Source organism: Hemiscyllium ocellatum, chromosome 29, assembly GCF_020745735.1.
Source record: "Hemiscyllium ocellatum isolate sHemOce1 chromosome 29, sHemOce1.pat.X.cur, whole genome shotgun sequence".
Lineage (NCBI taxonomy): Eukaryota > Metazoa > Chordata > Chondrichthyes > Orectolobiformes > Hemiscylliidae > Hemiscyllium > Hemiscyllium ocellatum.
In genome coordinates this window covers 18,460,727-18,479,138 of record NC_083429.1, presented here as the reverse complement: position 1 = coordinate 18,479,138, position 18,412 = coordinate 18,460,727, and the positions used below count along the sequence as shown (strand labels likewise).

Below are 18,412 nucleotides of genomic sequence, written 5' to 3'. Positions count from 1 at the left end.
ATTGAGAGGGCAATGTAATATAAGTGAGGCTGTTGAGTAATAAATTAGGCTGTTTTGCAATAAGATTGAATGTTCTTCAGTAAACTAGGCAGTTCCGTAATAAATTAGACTGCACTGTAGGAAGATAGACTGTGTTGTAACAGGATTCTATTCTGTAATAAGTAGGACTGTTCTGTAAAAAGGTTTGTTTTGTAATAATGAAATAGTACGCAATAATGAAACTCTTCTGTAACTAATGAGACATATCCATCATATTTGAGACAGTGCTGCAGTAAGTGAAATTGTTGCGTATGAGTAAACAGTCAGGAGGAAGGAAAGCAACTGCAGAGATGAGGAAATAGTTGTTACCTTGAGGGTACAGATGTAGTAAGGTTGATAAAGCAAAAAAAAAGATTATATTCACTGCTTGCTGTCAGGGTGAAGGAAGAAGAGTATTCTGGGGAGCATTCTGCAGTGTGTAGAGGAGTAAGAAGCTTACAATATTATTGCAGATATAATGTTAATTCCAGCCATTAACAAAAAGATTGACATTTGTAGCGGGTATGTGAGTGAACTGTGACACTAGTCAAAATTCCTGAAAGCTTGATCAGTTTATAAAAAAGACAACTTGAAAGAAAAATGAGTATCAGTTAAAACATGACTGGATGGCAAGGAACCAGAATTCAAGACAACAAGTGATTGGGGACCAGAGAAGGAAATTATCTTATTTTCAGATTGTAGGCACATACAATTTGTTTTTTTTTTGCATAAAGTTGAATATCAGAGCTTAAGAGCACGGTAAAAGTAACCTTAAAAAAAAATTACATGGTATAATCTCGTACAATTTCAGTAATAGCGAGGAAGTTAGAAAAGAGTGAGAGGACAGGAGGGAAGAGAAATACAGGAGCAACTCAAGAAAATGCCAGGAGGCACTTATAAGGAACAGGTCTGAAAGACACTGTTGTGTTAGAATTAACCAGTTATGAGCAGAATTTGCCTACACTGGAGTAAATGTGGGTATGAGTAAGCATGAGCATTTGAGGAAAGTGTGATAGACAGCCTGGTGGGGGAAAATGTGATAGCATACACTGTTAAATGTCTGTACAGGGTTCATGATCTTAATTTCTCCATGAAGCCACTAAGTAGATGTGTTTTCTTAAAACTTCTTCATTCACCCTTCATCATTTATTTAAATTGGCTTCAGTTTATGTCAACCAAATGCATAGACGAGTTGCATCAACCCATTCATCAGTCTGTTTCTACATGGTGTTAAGTTGCGATTTGTATTAATAGTGAATCAAGGCAACACTTTTAGGTCTGAGAAGTTTTCTGAAGCATGCATATTACTGCCTGAGTGCTTCTATCATTTTAAATTTTAATTGGGAAACTGAATTCCTTGCTGGAAAAGCGCAGCAGGTCAGGCAGCATCAAAGGAACAGGAGAATCGAGCTTTCGGGCAAATGCCCGAAAGCTCGATTCTCCTGTTCCTTTGATGCTGCCTGACCTGCTGTGCTTTTCCAGCAATACATTTTTAAGCTCTGATCTCCAGCATCTGCAGTCCTCACTTTCTCCAAACTAAATTCCTTATTTGGAAAAAGCAATTCCAAAATATGAAAACCTGTGTTCCAAATGAAGAAATGGAATTTTCATTCTGGGAACATGAAACCTTGGCAGTGAGGATTCACCCTACATTTCAATGTCAAACTATCACTTCTTCAGGCAGAGTCATGAGAGTGCCTTACTTACTGTCTAGCTGCACATTTCAAAACAGCTGCTGAAAGACAGCCTGGGAACAGACATTTTGTACTGTATTTCCCTTTCCAATGACGTTGTTGAGTTCTGCTCCTATGACCTCATGAACAAGGCGTGAAATTTCATACAGAAGACACTCACTGTTGGCAAGTCCCACTTGTGATCTCATCGCAGGAAATTCTCTGTCTCTTGACACTGAAGCATAAAATCAGACTCTACAGAAGGTGAACAGATCACCACCTCAATTAAGTTATCAACCGAGACATCATGACTGGCAACATTAGTGGATGAGAGCTTAATTTATTCATAAATCTGGCTCTCTAAAAATACAGACATAATATGGTTCAAAATATTGAAATTTTGTTATGCTCTTGAGGAATGAATTTCAATGGTAAGCCGTATTTTGGCAGTTCCCAACTGCCTTTGAGCAGTTAGCTTCTTGAAACCCTGTGGTCTGTGTGGTGTAAATAAAGCCACAATGCTGCTAAGCAGTTCCAGGATATTGGCCAAGTGATAGCGAATAAATAGCAATATTGTTCCATGTAAGATTACTGGAGAAGGATTTGAAAGTGGCACTATTCTCATGTATCTGCTGCCTTATTCCTTCCAGTTGGTACAGATTATGGATTTAGAAGACAGTCTGAACTGCAACAACTTACCATTGATGAATGAATGTAACTCAACCTCAGAACTTCATTCTGATCCATTGGTTGTTAGTTCAATGAGCTCTGACTACAGCATGTGGCTCCATTGTTCAACACGGGTGTAGTCCCATGTTGTACCTTCATCATTGAGAACTGAGGAAGGGTCACTCAACGCAAAATGTTAACTCTGATTTCTATCCACAGATGCTGCGAGACCTGCTGAACCTTTCCAGCAATTTCTATTTTTGTTTCTGATTTACACTATCCACAGCACTTTTTTTATGTTATAGACTGTGGTTGAATACAGTTCTGCTGCAGCCAACAGTACCCATTGAATGACTAGTTGTGATCTGCCAGATCTATTATAACCATGATTCATTTTGCAGATTGGTAGTGCCTCAGTGTGAAGCCAGTATTTTGTTCACACTGCACAGTGATCACTCCTACCAACACTGTCATGGAAAGTAAGGATAGTTAGGTCAAATAGCTTTTCCTTCTAGTTTGTTCGGTCACTACTTGCTCCACATCCAATCTGGTAGTTCTATCCTTCACCATTTGGCCAGTTCAGTCAAGCTGGTGCAACCGAATGGCTCTCAGTAATGGACATGGAAGGCCACCACCCAGAGTACATTTTGTGTCCATGCTTCTTCCAAGTTATGTTCAATATGAAGGATTCATCAACCAGTAGAATTCAGGCAGTAATAATCAACAGGAGGTTGCCTTTCTTATGTTTCCCTGTTGTCTCTATTATCTGTGTGGATAGATAGTTGGATGGATAGATATGTAGGGAAATAGGTAGCAGGCAGATAGAGACAGACATTGTTGTTTTACAATCTCGTTACATCCCAAACTAATTTATGGTCTTTTTCATACTTTAGTTATGCATGTTGTAATCAAAGAAAATAGTAGCCAATTTACATATTGCCACAAGCCCCACACAAAAAAAGTGCTAAAGGACATATAATCTGCCTTTAGGGGTTTTTCTTCTGGCCAGGACATTGAGAAGAAGCCCCTGCTCTTTTATGCATTAATTTTATGGAATTATTGTATCCACCTAAGAGAGAAGACAAGGCGTCAATCTAACATTTCATCTGAAAGATGGCATCTCTCACAAGATAGCATCCCCTCAGTTGTATGATGTACCTACAACCTGTGGCATGGAAACAAATGTGTTACTGCTGAGCCATCGATAACATATTCAGGAGATGACTTGAGTACCACAAGTGCAACTGTACATGAACCATGCCCATGACAACTCTCTTACATTAACAACATGGAATACAGGGTTTTTAAGGTTGTACATTTTTGGTGAGGCTTGTCATCCAATCAATCTTAAGTTGGTACAATCTCTGACATTATGAGAAAATTGTTCTGCAGCTGAGACTGAAATTTAAAATATATATTGAACAAACTTTATTATTATTATTATGGTTATTGAACCTAAAGTTCAGTTAGTGACATTCCCCATCTATAACTTACAGTATTATGGAAAATGTTTTGGGCCTATAAGTCTGAATCTCCTTAAAGTCACTCCCATACTTTCAGAACTGTGACTTAGCTTCTTTTCCACATGAAAGTGAGATACCTTCTCACATCACAGTGAAGGTACAGCAGCACAGTGAAAAGGTCCAGTCTATATAGTTGATGAATACTTTTGTGGGCTTTACTAATTGCCAATGTGCAGCACGGTGGCTCAGTGGTTAGCATTACTGCCTGACAGTGCTAAGGACCTGTGTTCAATTGCTGTCTGAGGTGACTGTGTGGAGTTTGCACATTCTCCCCATGGCTGTGTGGGTTTCCACTGGTTGGTCTGGTTTCCTTCCACAATCCAAAGATGTGCAGGTCAGGTGGATTGGCCATGCTAAATTGCCCAAATTTTTAGGTCCATTAGTTGGGGGTAAATATAGGATAGGGGAATAGGTCTGGGTGGGTTACTCTTCAGAGGGTTGGTGTAGACTTGTTGGGCCAAAGGGCTTTTTTCCACACTGTAGGGAATCTAACCATATCAAGATTATATGAGCTTGTACATTCATTGCCAGCAATAATGAACAGTACTTCAGCTTAACACAGGATAGACTCCATTTTATGTTATTTTTGTTGCTGGTTATTGTAAAATATAGAAGCATGGGAACATAGAAAATATAGGCCATTCTGCCTTTGAACACTCTCCACTATTAAATATGGTTATGGCTGATGCTCTATTTCATTGCCATGTTCTGGCTGCTTCTTAACACCGATGTTGTCTGGAAATCTATTTATTTCTTAAATATATTCAGGGACCTTGCCTGCACAACTTTCTGTGGTAGAAAATTCCATAGATGGACAACAGCTGATTGGTGATGTTTCTCCTCATCTCAGTACGAAATGGCCTTCCACAGCATCCTGAATCAATGATCCCCTCACCCCCAATCACCAGCCAAGGGAAACACAGTCTCTGTCCAGCCCTAGTTATGCCATTTAATGTGATTCCCTCTCATTCTTCTACACTCCAGTCAATACAGACCCAAGTTTATAAGCTTCTAACTTATCTGTGAAAAAGTACAAGACCCACGATTTGAGTTCTGCCCTTTATTGCTTACTTGCTCAGGAGGTATGGGAAACAGCAGATCCATTACTTCTTTTCTGTCATGCTGGGAAATGGTTCTGGGCCTGCTCTTTCAATGTGCTGGGTAGTCATGCTGCCAACACACTGCTGTTTGCTTGGCAATTACTTGTCATAACTGTTCTGATTTCAAGAAATTCTTTTTGTGCATGAATGGCTCACCAGGAGATATAGCAAGAGTTAAACTCATGCAGTGGAACATTTTCTTTACACTTTCCTGGAATATGAGTGCACTAGAAATGGTGACAGATGCTATTTGGAAGGGAGTTCCAAGACTTAGTGACAGTGAAGGAACGGCGATATAATTCCAGGTCAGGATGATGTGTGACTTTGAGGGACTGGTACTATTGTATCTGTTGTCTTTGCCTTCCTAGGTTTATTTGTTGTGGCTTTGGAACGTACTATCAAAAGAGTGTTGCCAAGTGTCTGGAATCACGTGTGCACCAAATCAGACAAGGTGGGAGCATTGGCCCATTTCTGAATTGGTTGGGGTTTCTGGAACTATAAAAAAAAAAGCAACTTCTGTTGTTTAGTTTCTACTTCAGGCCCATAATTTACTAACTTTATTGATTTCACAACTTGCCATGGCTGCATTTGAACCCACACCTGGGTGTTAGAGTTCAGTACCAAAGACTAAAGCTAGTAATGCCTTTTCCATTTCGCTGTGAAGTGCTTTCGAGAAAAAGGAAAGGCTCAACATTTTTGTCTAAGGGTTTAATACCTCTAAGACGCACAATATCCTTCCTAGACATGGGCATCCAGTACCGTTGAACTCTTTACTACAGCTCACAGGGCAGCATCAGATGAAAGTTTTGCAATAATATCTGTCATCCATATTGGTCTACGGACTATGCTCCCAGTTCTAACCAAGATAAGCTTAAGACTGTTTATTAAGGCTTTCTGAAATTCTATTTTGTTTCCAAAACTTGGTGTTTGGGTCAACAGGTGACCTGTTTATAATCAGTGCTTCCTGCTAACCACAGGCTGGAAAACAGCTGTCAATGTCATTGACTCAAGGTCCTCTGCTTGTAGGAAGCACATCATTAACACAAATGCACATCTTGTTAGGTTAAGGTAGGTTAAGAGATCGGGTAAAGATCTGGCAAATGAACTACAATGTATGCAATTATGAAATTATCTATTTTGGCAGAAAAAAATAAAAAGATGCTTATTACTTAACTGGTGAGAGGCTGCAGAGCTCGAAGACACAGAGAGATCTGGGTGTCAAAGAACAACTAAAATTATAGCACAGCAACAGGCCCTTCAGCTCTCCAAGTCTGCACTGATCCAGATCCTCGATCTAAACCTCTTGCCTATTTTCACAGGATCTGTATCCTTCTGCTCCCTGTCCATTCATGTGTCTGTCTAGATACATCTTAAATGATGCTATTGTGCCCGCCTCTACCACCTCCACTGGCAACATATTCCAGGCATTCACCACCCTCTGCATGAAAAACTTTCCACACATATCTTCCTTTATTTTTTCCCCCTCTCACCTTGAACTCGTGACCTCTAGTAATTGAGAACCCACTCTGGGAAAAAGCTTCTTGCTATCCACCCTGTCTATATTTATCATGATTTTGTAGATCTCAATTAGTCCCCCCCTCAACCTTCGTCTTTCTAATGAAAATAATCCTAATCTACAAAACCTGTCTTCATAGCCAGCTCCCTCTATACCAGGCAGCATCCTGGTGAACCTTCTCTGCACCCTCTTCAAAGCATCCACATCCTTTTGGTAATCTGGTGACCAGAACTATATGCAGTATTCCAAATGTGGCCAAACCAAAGTCCTATACAACTGTAACATGACTTACCAACTCTTATACTCAGTACCCCATCCGATGAAGGAAAGCATGCCATATGCCTCTAGACCACTCTGTAGATTTGCGTTGCCACCTTCAGGGTACAATGGACCTGAACACCCAATCTCTCTGTGCATAAATTTTCCCCATGGCTTTTCTATTTACTGTATAGTTTGCTCTAGAATTGGATTTTCCAAAGTGCATTACCTAGCATTTGCCCAGATTGAACTCCATCTCCCATTTCTCTGCCCAACTTGCCAGTCTATTTATATTCTGCTGCAGTCTTCGACAGTCCCCTTCACTATCTGCTACTCCACCTTACTGCAAACATGCTAATCAGACTACCTATACCTTCCTCCAGATCATTTATGTATATCACCAACAACAGTGGTCCCAACAGGAATCCCTGTGGAACACCACTGGTCACAGTTCTCTGTTTTGAGAACGTCCCTTCCACTACTACTGGGAGAAAGTGAGGTCTGCAGATGCTGGAGTATCTGAGCTGAAAATGTGTTCCTGGAAAAGCGCAGCAGGTCAGGCAGCATCCAAGGAACAGGAAACTCGACGTTTCGGGCATAAGCATTCCTGATGAAGGGCTTATGCCTGAAACGTCGAGTTTCCTGTTCCTTGGATACTGCCTGACCTGCTGCGCTTTTCCAGCAACACATTTTCAGCCCTTCCACTACTACTCCCTGTCTCCTGCTACCCAGCCAGTTCTCTATCCATCTAGCTGGTACACCATGAACCCCATGTTGACTTCACTTTCTCCATCAGCCTATTATGGGGAACCTTATCAAACTCAAGACACTTACAGCCCTTTCCTCATCAATCAACTTTGTCACTTCCTCAAAGAATTCTATTAAGATGGTAAGACATGACCTTCTCTGCACAAAGCCACACTGCCTATCACTGATAAGCCCATTTTATTAAAAATGTAAATAAATTTTATCCCTCACTATCTTCTCCATCAGCTTCCCTACCACTGGCATCAGGCCCACTGATCTATAATTACCTGGATTATTCCTGCTACCATTCTTAAACAAGGGAACAACATTAGCAATTCACCAGCCCTCGGGACTTCACCCGTATTCAAGGATGCTGCAAAGATATCCGTTAAGGTCTCAGCTATTTCTTCTCTTGTTTCCCTCAGTAACCTGGGATAGATCCCATCCGGACCTGGGGACGAGTCCACATTAATGACTTTTTGAATATCCAACACTTCCTCCCTCCTTATGCTGACCTGGCCTCGAATAATCAAACATCTATCCTTAACCTCAACATCTGTCATGTCCCTCTCCTTGGTGAATACCGATGCAATGTACTCATTAAGAATCTCACCTGTTTTTTCAGATTTCCGGCATAATTTCTCTCCTTTGCCCTTGAGTGGGCCAACTTTTTCTCTAGTTACCCGCTTGCTCCTTATTTACGAATAAAAGGCTTTGGGATTTTCCTTAACCCTGTTTGCTAAAGATATTTCATGTCCCCTGTTCACCCTCTTAATTCCTCATTTCTGTTTGGTCCTACTTTCCTGATTTTCTTCCAAAGTTTTGTCCATTTTCACTCACCAAGACCTTACATATGCTTCCTTTTTCCTCTTAGCTGGTCACACAATTTCACCTGTCATCCATGGTTCCCTTATCTTGCCATTTCTATCCCTCATTTTCACAGCAACATGTCTGTCCTGCACTCTAATTAACCTCGCTCGAAATGCCTCCCGTATAACAAATGTGGATTTAGCCTCAAACAGCTGCTCCCAATCTACATTCCCCAGCTCCTGCCGAATTTTGCTATCGTTGGATTTCCCCTAATTTAGCACAATTCCTTTAGGATCACGCTCGTCATTGTCTAAAACCTATGGAATTGTGATCACTATTTCAAAAATAATTCCCTCCTGAAACTTCAACCACCTGGCTGGGCTCATTCTCCAACACCATTCCAATATGGCCCCTTCCCGAGTTGGTCTATTAACTGCTCGATAAAACCCTCCTGGAGCTCCTTCATGTCCTAGTGCATGAATCATGGAAGGTTAGTTTTCAGGTCCAACAAGTAATCAGGAAAGCTTATAGAATGTTATAATTTAGTGAGAGGGAAATTGAATGCAAAAATAGGGAAGGTATGTTTCCGTTGTACAGGCCATTGGTAAAACTGCACCTGGAGAATCATTTACAGTAATGGTCCATACTTATGCATTTGAAGCAGTTCAGAGATAGTTTTATAGAGTAATACTTGGAATGAGCAGGGTTGGCTTATGAGGAAAGAGTAATTATGATAAACCTGTATCCTCTAAAGATTAGAAGAATCAAATGTGACTTAATTGAAACAATTAAGATCCTGTTGGGATTTGATCATGTGGATGTCGAAAGGATGTCTCCTCCTGTGGGAGAATCTGGAATTTGGGGTCATATTTTGCAAATAAGGGGTTGCATCTTTAAACAGAGATGAGAATACATTTTCTTTTCTCTCAGATGGTGGTGATCCTTGAAAATTCCCATTCTCAAAAGACAGCATCTGTAAAACCTTTAAATATTTTTAAGGCTGAGATAGATAGATTTTTGATTACCAAAGGGATGAAATATTAACAAGTGTCTGCAGAAATGTAGAATTGAGGTTAAATTCAGTTCAGCCACAATCGTATTGGAAGGCAGGGGATGCACGAAGGGCTGAAAGGTTTCCTTTTGTTCCTCTGTTCATAAGTTGGCAGAGATCAGACCTAAATTGTGCTTGGGATCAAATATCCTAACTTTGAATGATATTGCATGTTCCTCAACTGTAATTATATCAAAATATTGGAACTTCCTTCTGATCAGCACTGTGGGCATTCCTCCCTTTCCTATTCCTGCAATCTCCATTCCCACTCTCCCATCCCCAATAACCTTTCCATGCACTGCAGTGCTGCAAGAAGTTAGCTCAGCATCATCTTCTCAAGACTAATTAGGGATGAGCACAAAATGCTGGTGTTACTCATCCTGCTCATTTCCTATGAACGTATTAAAAAATATTAAAGGCCAATGAGCCAATGGCTCACTATCCTGTCTCAATGGCTCATATTTCACCTCTCTGAGACTCAGCACCCATATATCCATGGCAAAGGGTCACATTCCTTTCTTAATTATTCTCTTGTTTGTTCATTTGTTCACTTGATAATATCCTACCTCTCTGTCACTCATTGCTCTATCTCTCTGTCGCTCAATGTCCTGTCTGTATGACTCAATGGCCAACTTCTCTGTGCAGTCATACAGTGTTGCTCCTGTACTATGTTTTATAATGCAGTGGGTGCTGATTTCACACTGGGTAACTGGACTACTATGTGCCACATATTTGTTATAGAGCATAGATTAAATCACTAGTCTGTGCTAAGGTCGGTGGTGCCAAACAAGGGAATAAGAAGATTCTTCCAACACTGAGCTGGGAAGGGGAATGTTGACATTAAATCTGGGGAATTAAGATCTGGGTTGTCCCATCTTATTGATTGATTGGTTGACGAGAACAACTTTAGCAACAGATTTTAAAAGTTAAAACATTATCAATGGTAGGAGGAAAGAGTATGATAGCTACATGAATAAAAAATGAAATATTTGGAGGGATGTGGGCCAAGAGCAATAAGGTGAGACTTGTTTAGGTTGGGATAATGGTCAGGATGGACTAGTTGGTCTGTTTCCATGCTATATGACTCTCTGCGTCAATGACTCTTTCATAGAGCCAATAAGAACAAGATTGGCTGCAAAGCCTTCTTCTGTGCTGCATCAATTCATGATTCACATGAGAAAAATGACCAGTTGACACGAGATACCAAGATCTAAACACACCCATGGAACCAAACCCAAACATTAGTCAGTACATTCTGCAAGAAGAGGGGTGTGGTCCATTCCAGATGCTGAATATGAGCATCACATTGTTTTGCTTTCTGGTGGTCATGGGCCAGTGACAATATACCTCATTCAAATGCACTGGAACATTGTAACGAGTTGCAGACTGACCTCAGCCCTCTCCTAGACATACTGATCAGGGGATAAAGTTCCATCTGACATAGTATGTGTGGAATGATATGCAAGGAAGAAGTTCTAGTTGGTTCCTTCAATGCTACAATCAAACATCCTGAACATCAGATCTACAGTATTGCCATTACTAAACATTGCTAATACTGATTGGACATACTCCTAGAGATTTCATCACACAATCTGCCTGTCATTGGCATCCCACCCAGTCAAACAGGTTTTAACTCTCATTTCTATAACTAATAGACAAAAATGTTTCACCAAATGCAAGAAAATATTCTATTTTTAATACCCGTACCACTTTCCTCAGTAGTTTGTAAGAAATTAATCCTCAAGACTCCAGGACAAATGTGGAGGTTTAACATCCTTACTGTAACAGCAGAGGAGAAATAATAATCACATGAGCAAATTACTCACTATATGAGGATCCTAACTACTGACTATGTTTAGATGTTTATGATCTGAATCTTAACAATCTCAGAAACATTGACTTAAGAGTTGGGTGGGATATCCTTTGAGACCACATTCCAGTATTTATCTGTTTTGGGAGGGGAACTCTATTTAAAGCTGTTTACTGGTTAGTGTTGAGTAAATCTGAATTTACTTCCCCAGTGACTCTTGCTGTTTTTATGCGATACTCAAACCCAAAGCGTGCCACATTCTGATTAAATGTATCATAGAAGCAGGCAACTGAAAGCACAATTATCTAAGCTTTGTTGTTGGCTCCAGCCTCAGTTTTAAACCACAGAGATTGGAGAAGTTCAGTAATATACAATCCTTCAGTATTTTTCAGAGGGAGTTAAGAGATGTTCTAGCATTTTCATAATGTGGGTATTTAAAGGCAGAAGTGACTATTATCTTCAAGACTTTATTGTCAATCAGAGTAGAAGTCCCATTGTCTCTTAATATCCAGTTTTCCTAGCCCAATGATTGTTCTAATGCCTGGATCCTATAATGCTTTGTGCAGTGAGAATTTGTCACATATGAATCCAGCAAGTCAGGTTACTCTACATGGGGAGAATCACACTCCAATTACTAAGACTGCTTTAGAGCAAGAGTCATTGATTAGAGATCAGAAATGGGAAACCTGGATGAATTAGGAGAAAGTGAGGACTTGCAGATGCTGGAGACCAGAGTTGAAAAATGTGGTGCTGGAAAAACACAGCAGGCCAGGCAGCATCCGAGGAGCAGAAGAATCGACGTTTCGGGCATAAGCCCTTCTTCAGGAATGAGGCTGGATGAATTAGCCAGTTTCGCTCAGAGGAACTTCAGGTATGTTTAAAATGTTGGTTTGCCTTCTGCTGAAGATCTGCAAACTCATCAGAGACCAGCAGATTGACCCAGAGACTAACCTGCTCCATGTGGTTAAGCTACCATGGGATAGTATATTTCCTGATTTAACCATTAAGGGGAGCTCCATCTTTTTATTTCCGTGCTTACTTCCAGATCTTGTATTCTCAACAATGATGGTTCAGAATTTGCAGTCAAGGTAACAACGAAGCTGCGAAACAGTGAAGTCCTCATTATTGTCTCACTATTGTTTATGTGAAAATGGCACAGCATATTCTGGTGAAGGGCTGATGTGAGGCAACACACAGATATCTGAGACTAAAAGCAAAGTACTGTAGATGCTGGAGATCTGAAATAAGAACAAAAAGTGCTGGAGAAAGCAGAAAAATCACATTGAACTCAAAATACTAATTCTCTTTCTCTCTCCACACTTGATGCCAGACCTACTGAATTTCTGTGGCACTTTATAATTTTAATTCAGATTACCCAAAAGTTGCTGGAGTGAAGAAAGTATCTTGCTATGAATTCATGAAGCTGCCGCATTTTTACACTATAGATACAAACTAAGTTAACTGCAGAAAGTTAAGTCTTGCCCATTTCAGTCTAAAGGAGAAAGTGAGGACTGCAGATGCTGGAGATCAGAGCTGAAAATGTGTTGCTGGAAAAGCACAACAGGTCAAACAGCATCCAAGGAGCAGGAGAGTCGACATTTCGGGCATGAGCCCTTCCTCAGGAAGAAGGGCTCATGCCCGAAACATCGACTGTCCTGCTCCTTGGATGCTGCCTGACCTGCTGCGCTTTTCTAGCAACACATTTTCATTTCAGTCTAAATACCACTTAAGACATGATCAATAATACTTCAATTCAATCTCTGTAGAATGGAAAATGTGGAGTCTCATTCCTTTTGTTTTTTTTGTAGGAAGTGTTAAAAATATCATTGTCTGTTTTTCTTTCCACGTTGTCCATATTTTTCTCTACCCTTAAATCCAATCTTTCTTTCATTATAGAGATGTTTAATCATTTTGAAAGGAAATTGGATACATGCAGGAAAATGGTACTGACTAGACATGAATGTAATGATACAAATGACATTCTTCAGTATTATAATTACTCCATAGACTTAATTTTACACAATGTTATCGTTCCACCACCCCCCAAGGAGGAACTATCTCACAATTCCACAGCAATTTACTACTGGCAGCAGTATCAACTGCTTTAAGGCAGGAGCACTGCTCCCATCTTGGGAGGAGATCTACCCACTTAAAGAGTTGCCAGTCAATTGGATGGCTGACAACCTTGTCCCAGCAGCACCAACTGGGAGTAATGGCTGCTCTTGGAAATGCTCACAGATGGCACCCGGTTCTGCTATGCATCTCCTTTGTTATCGCCGACATGAGGTTTACTAATATAAAGTGGTGAATAACTAACAAACAAACAATGTTCGATAGAAGAGACACATATTGAAATAATGAGAAGTAGCTTCTCACATGCTAACTAAGGAACATTAAGCTGGTTAACAGCATTACACTTGTTCAGAGATATGAATGCTTCCAAAGAGCTATCAGGCCTACTTGTACAGCATGGTTGTCAACAGTAAAGACAAAATTAACTGACTTGAACAACTGAAACAACAACTAGAACTGACTAACTACATCCAGAGATAATCATTTTTTTCCCAGTGGGTAGAACTATGCAAAGGTTTCAGAGTTAACTCTTACAGGCTAACTGCTTTGGTGCTAGGTTGAAGATCAAACCCAATGAATCTATAACTTAATCACAATGAGAAGAAACAAAGATATTGGAAGCGGCCATGTGCCTTCAACCCTCTGCTGACGTTTCCTTTAACTGGTAATTTATTTGGACAAAGCAACGTATGGACATTGATGAAACATTGCACGTCATCTTTAACATAGTAATACTGCATTCTCCTTAATAACCAGAAGATTGTTTCAGCTGTATTTCCAAATCACTAATAAAAATATTTAAATGAGGCAAATTCAACTCACCTTCTTTGCCTGGGAGACGTGCTGATTGGTCAGTGTGAGATGACGTGGAATAGCTTAATGGAGAGCTACCTATGGAAGATATTGCAACCAGTCAATTAAAGATCTACAACAAACAAACAACAGAATGAATATTGGTAACAGTATAATCCTGGGCAGCCCACAACCAAGTAACCACTTCACAGTATTTGCAAATCAAGAGTATCTTAACTGATACAACTTGGGTAATGGCTGACAGAGATCAAAATTATCTCAGTGCTTTAACAGATGACAAAATAAAACCACGGAGCTGTATGTCTGACTTTCTTTAAAACTTCAAAGATATTAATTAAAGTAATTTCTCTTGATCAACATGTATTTCAAATGTCAAGTCAAAATTGCAATGGCAAGAATGTAACATGATATATATCAGCTACGAGACTAAATCTAATCTACCTATGATTCAATGGTTTATGCAAACCAATGTTATTCTAAAAATGATGGTTATAAGATGAAAATAAACAAGCTGTATTAATAGATCATCCCACACTTACTTCAGACGTCACAAAATGCTTCAGAGCCAAGGAATTACTGATCCAACACATACTTAACAGTCACTTCCATAAATATTTTGCAGAAAAGGAATATCATACAAACAATATATTATTGGGTGAAGTTAGTCTATTCTCATAAAATTAGTCCATAGCAAATTGATAACCTGTTTCACACATTATTAAGTTGAGGGGCAGCTTTTTCGCATGGTGGGGTGGTGCATGTGTGGAGTGGGCTGCCGGAGGAAGTGGTGGAGGCTGGTGCAATTGCAACATTTGGAGGGCATTTGGATGGGTGTATGAGTGGGAGAGGTTTGGAGGGATATAGGCTGGGTGCTGGCAGGTGGGACTGGATTGGGTTGGGACGTCCGGTCAGCATGGACGGGTTGGACTGAAGGGTCTGTTTTCACACTGTATATCTCTATGACTCTATGACTTGAACTTAGAACCAAGAGTTATGCCTATTGAGCCACAGCTGCGATCTTGTACTATTTATTTGACTTATAAATCAACGTACAATAAGGAAGACTGTAATAAAGATACACAAGAATACACACAAGAAAGAGAAGGATGAGGAAGCTGGCGGGGTTAGATGTAGAAAGGCTTTTGTGCAGATAGATCTGACAGAAATACCGGTGGGATTTCATGACTAGTGGTACATTGACTTAGGTGGTGTTCTCTCCCGAATTTGCACTTTGGTTCCATGATCCAGGTGTGGGCCATTAATTGAATACAGTAGTGAGATAACATCATTCAGGACTGATAACCTATTTGATCATCATTTGATCCATTTGAGGCTTTGAATTCAGTTTAAATTTTGAACTCAGAAATAAATAAAAACACACTCAGCTCAACTGGTGACATGGTGGCTCAGTGGTTAGCATTGCTGCCTCACAGCACCAGGGACCTGGGTTCAATTCCAGCCTCAGGCGACTGTCTGTGTAGAGTTTGTGCATTCTCCCCATATCTGTGGGGCTTCCTCCCACTATCCAAAGATGTGTAGTTTAGGTGGATTGGCTATGCTAAATTACCATAGTGCATGTTAGGTGTATTAGTCAAGGGTAAGTGTAGAGTGATAGGGTGAGGGAATGGGTCTAGGTGGGTTACTCTTTGGAAGGTCAGTGTGGACTTGTTGGGCTGAAGGGCTTGTTTCCACACTGTAGGGATTCTAGAACTGATCCATGGCCTGTTTGGTTCAAGTCGATGAACTAAAAAAAATTGTGTGTCATAGAATGGGCTAAGGATTTGTTTAGATATTATTTTGAACTGATGAGTTCAGAGAGGTTATGACCACACATCTCAGAAACTAGTGAGACTTAACCCTCGGTTTCCATGCTCAAAGATTTTGTATATTACCACTGCACCAGAAAAGCCCTAATTATATGAACTGTGCTGAGGATCTATTATCCAACCAAGTAATTGCCACTGATAAGAATCAATTTCAACCTCTTCCTACCCATTGCTTTCACTGATATGGGATAAGGGTGCCTTGTAAATTGAGCCATTGGAAAAACTCTGTGATTTGCTCCATGTAGTGGTATGGAACCTTTTACATACAAGTGAACAAAGAGACAGAGTTTCGCATTTAATTTGCTAAGCAACATTTCCAACAATGTAGCACTTTCTTGCATTGATCTGTCAATCTATAAAACCATAAGCCATTGATAAAGGAGCAGAATTAGACCATTTGGTCCATCGAGTCTGCTTCAATATTTGATCATAGTTCCTCAACCCCATTCTCCTGCCTTCTCCCCACAACCCTTGATTTTCTCCTCATCTCAGTTCTCAAGGATCATCACTTCAGTCTGAGGCTGGGCCCCTGGGTCCTAGTGTCTCCTACAAGTGGACACATCTTCTTCACATCCAGTCTATCCAGGCCTCTCAGTGTTCTGTAAGTTTCAATGAGACTGGTCCCACCCTGCCCCCAATCTTTCTGAAGTCTATTGAGACCGGACAGAAAGGTCTCAACCACTCTTTCTATGACAAGCCCTTTGTCCCCAGGATCTTGTAAACCTCCTCTGCACTCTCTCCAATGCCAGCACATCCTTCCTTAGATACCCAAGCAGCTCACAATATTCAAAATATGGTCTGACTAGAGTCTTAAACAGCCTCAGCAATACAGCTCTTTATTATATCCCTCTTGAAATGAATGCTATCATTGCATTTGGTTTCTTAACTGCCGACTGAACCTGCATGCTAACCTTAAGGGAATCCTGAACCAGGTCTTCTAAGTCATTTTATTCTTCAAATTTTGAAGCCTTTCCCTATTTAGAAAATAGTCTACACATTTATTCTTCCTATCAATGTGAATAACCTCACACTTTCCCATATTGTGTTCTATCTGCCACTTTCTTGCTCACTCTCCTCGCCTGACTCTGCAGGTCCTTCTGTAGACTCTCCACTTCCTCAACACTACCTGTCTCTCTACCTATCTTTGCATCATCTGCAAACTTAGCAACAATGCCTTCAGTTCCTTTATCTAGGTCATTACATATAATGTGAATACCAATCACTGCAGAACTCCATTAGTTACCTGCTGCCATCCTGAAAAAGATCCCTTTATCCCCACTGTCTGCCTTCTGCCAGTCAGCCAATCCTCTATCCATGCCAGTCACTTGTCCCTAACACCATAACTCATCTTATTTAACTGTCTCTTACATGCCCCCCGCCCTGTCAAAGGCCTTTTGGAAATCTGTCAGCATAGATTCTGTTCCAGATTATTGCATGAACCTACTAATCCTCCAACTCTGAATTGAGAGGACTACCAAAGAAATGAATGAGTCTAAACATAAGGCTTTTGTAGTGCAGTAGTAGTATCTCTACCTTTGAGCCAGGACGCCTAGGTTCAAGTCCGACCTGTTCCAGAGTTGGGTCCCAACATCTCTAAACAAGTTGATTAGCAAACAGATTTTTATATAGCTAGAGAATTCTCTTCAATTTCTTTGTATTGTTGTTCAGTCTTCATTCAAATCACTTTCAGCTCCATGTTGGCTGGAACTGAATGTCCTTGTTGTATCAGTCCAGCAAAAACATCTGACAAATTACCAATGCCAAGAAAGAAACCTGTTTACACCAATTTAAACAATCCCTACCACCCAAATCCCAAACAAGTGTCCTATTTATGTTTTGAACTAAATTGTCTCTTTGTAAATCAGGCTTACTGAGTATTACAGAGTATGATAAAATTAGGATACTTTTTCTTATACGAGTTAAAATGAGGGAACACAGCCAAGATGAGAGTTACCACTGGGTCAATTAATTTGCACTCTGCAGATAAATATGAAACTATTCACTTTGGTAGTAAAATCAGAAGCTGGATTATTATTTGAATCATCATAAATCTGGAAAAGAGGATACCTGGGTGTCCTTAATCACCAGTTAAGCATTCTGGTGAAGTAGGCAATGAAGAAGGCAAATGGTACATGGTCTTCATAGTGCGAGGATTCGAGTACCGGAGCAAGGATGTCTTGCTGCAATTGTACAGGGCCTTATTGAGATCATACCTGGAGTATTACGTGCAGTTTTGGTCTCCTTATCTGAGAAAGGATATATTGGCTTTGGAAGGAGTGTAACAAGGTTTACCAGACTGATTTCTGGGATGGCAGGAATGACGTACAAAAAGAGACAGGATCAGTTAAGATTATACTCATTCGAGATGAGAAGGATGCGGCGTAATCTCACACTAACATATAAAATTCTAGCAGGATGAGACAGGGTAAACACAGGAAGAGGGATCGCAATGACTCAGGAAATCAGAACCAGGTTAAGAATAAGGTGTAGATGATTTAGAACGGAGCTGAGGACAAATTTCTTCA

The 18,412-nt window shown here is 40.3% G+C and overlaps 1 protein-coding gene across 6 annotated transcripts in view; it reads right to left on the bottom strand.

Moving 5' to 3' along the window:
- Nucleotides 1–18,412, bottom strand: part of fli1 (Fli-1 proto-oncogene, ETS transcription factor) — an 83,196-nt gene that overhangs the window by 40,399 nt on the left and 24,385 nt on the right. For all 6 annotated transcript variants that reach the window (XM_060847005.1, XM_060847002.1, XM_060847003.1 and 3 more), the window contains one exon: nucleotides 14,071–14,139. In XM_060847005.1, the coding sequence (XP_060702988.1) occupies nucleotides 14,071–14,139 (69 nt within the window). The remainder of the gene's footprint in view (nucleotides 1–14,070; nucleotides 14,140–18,412) is intronic.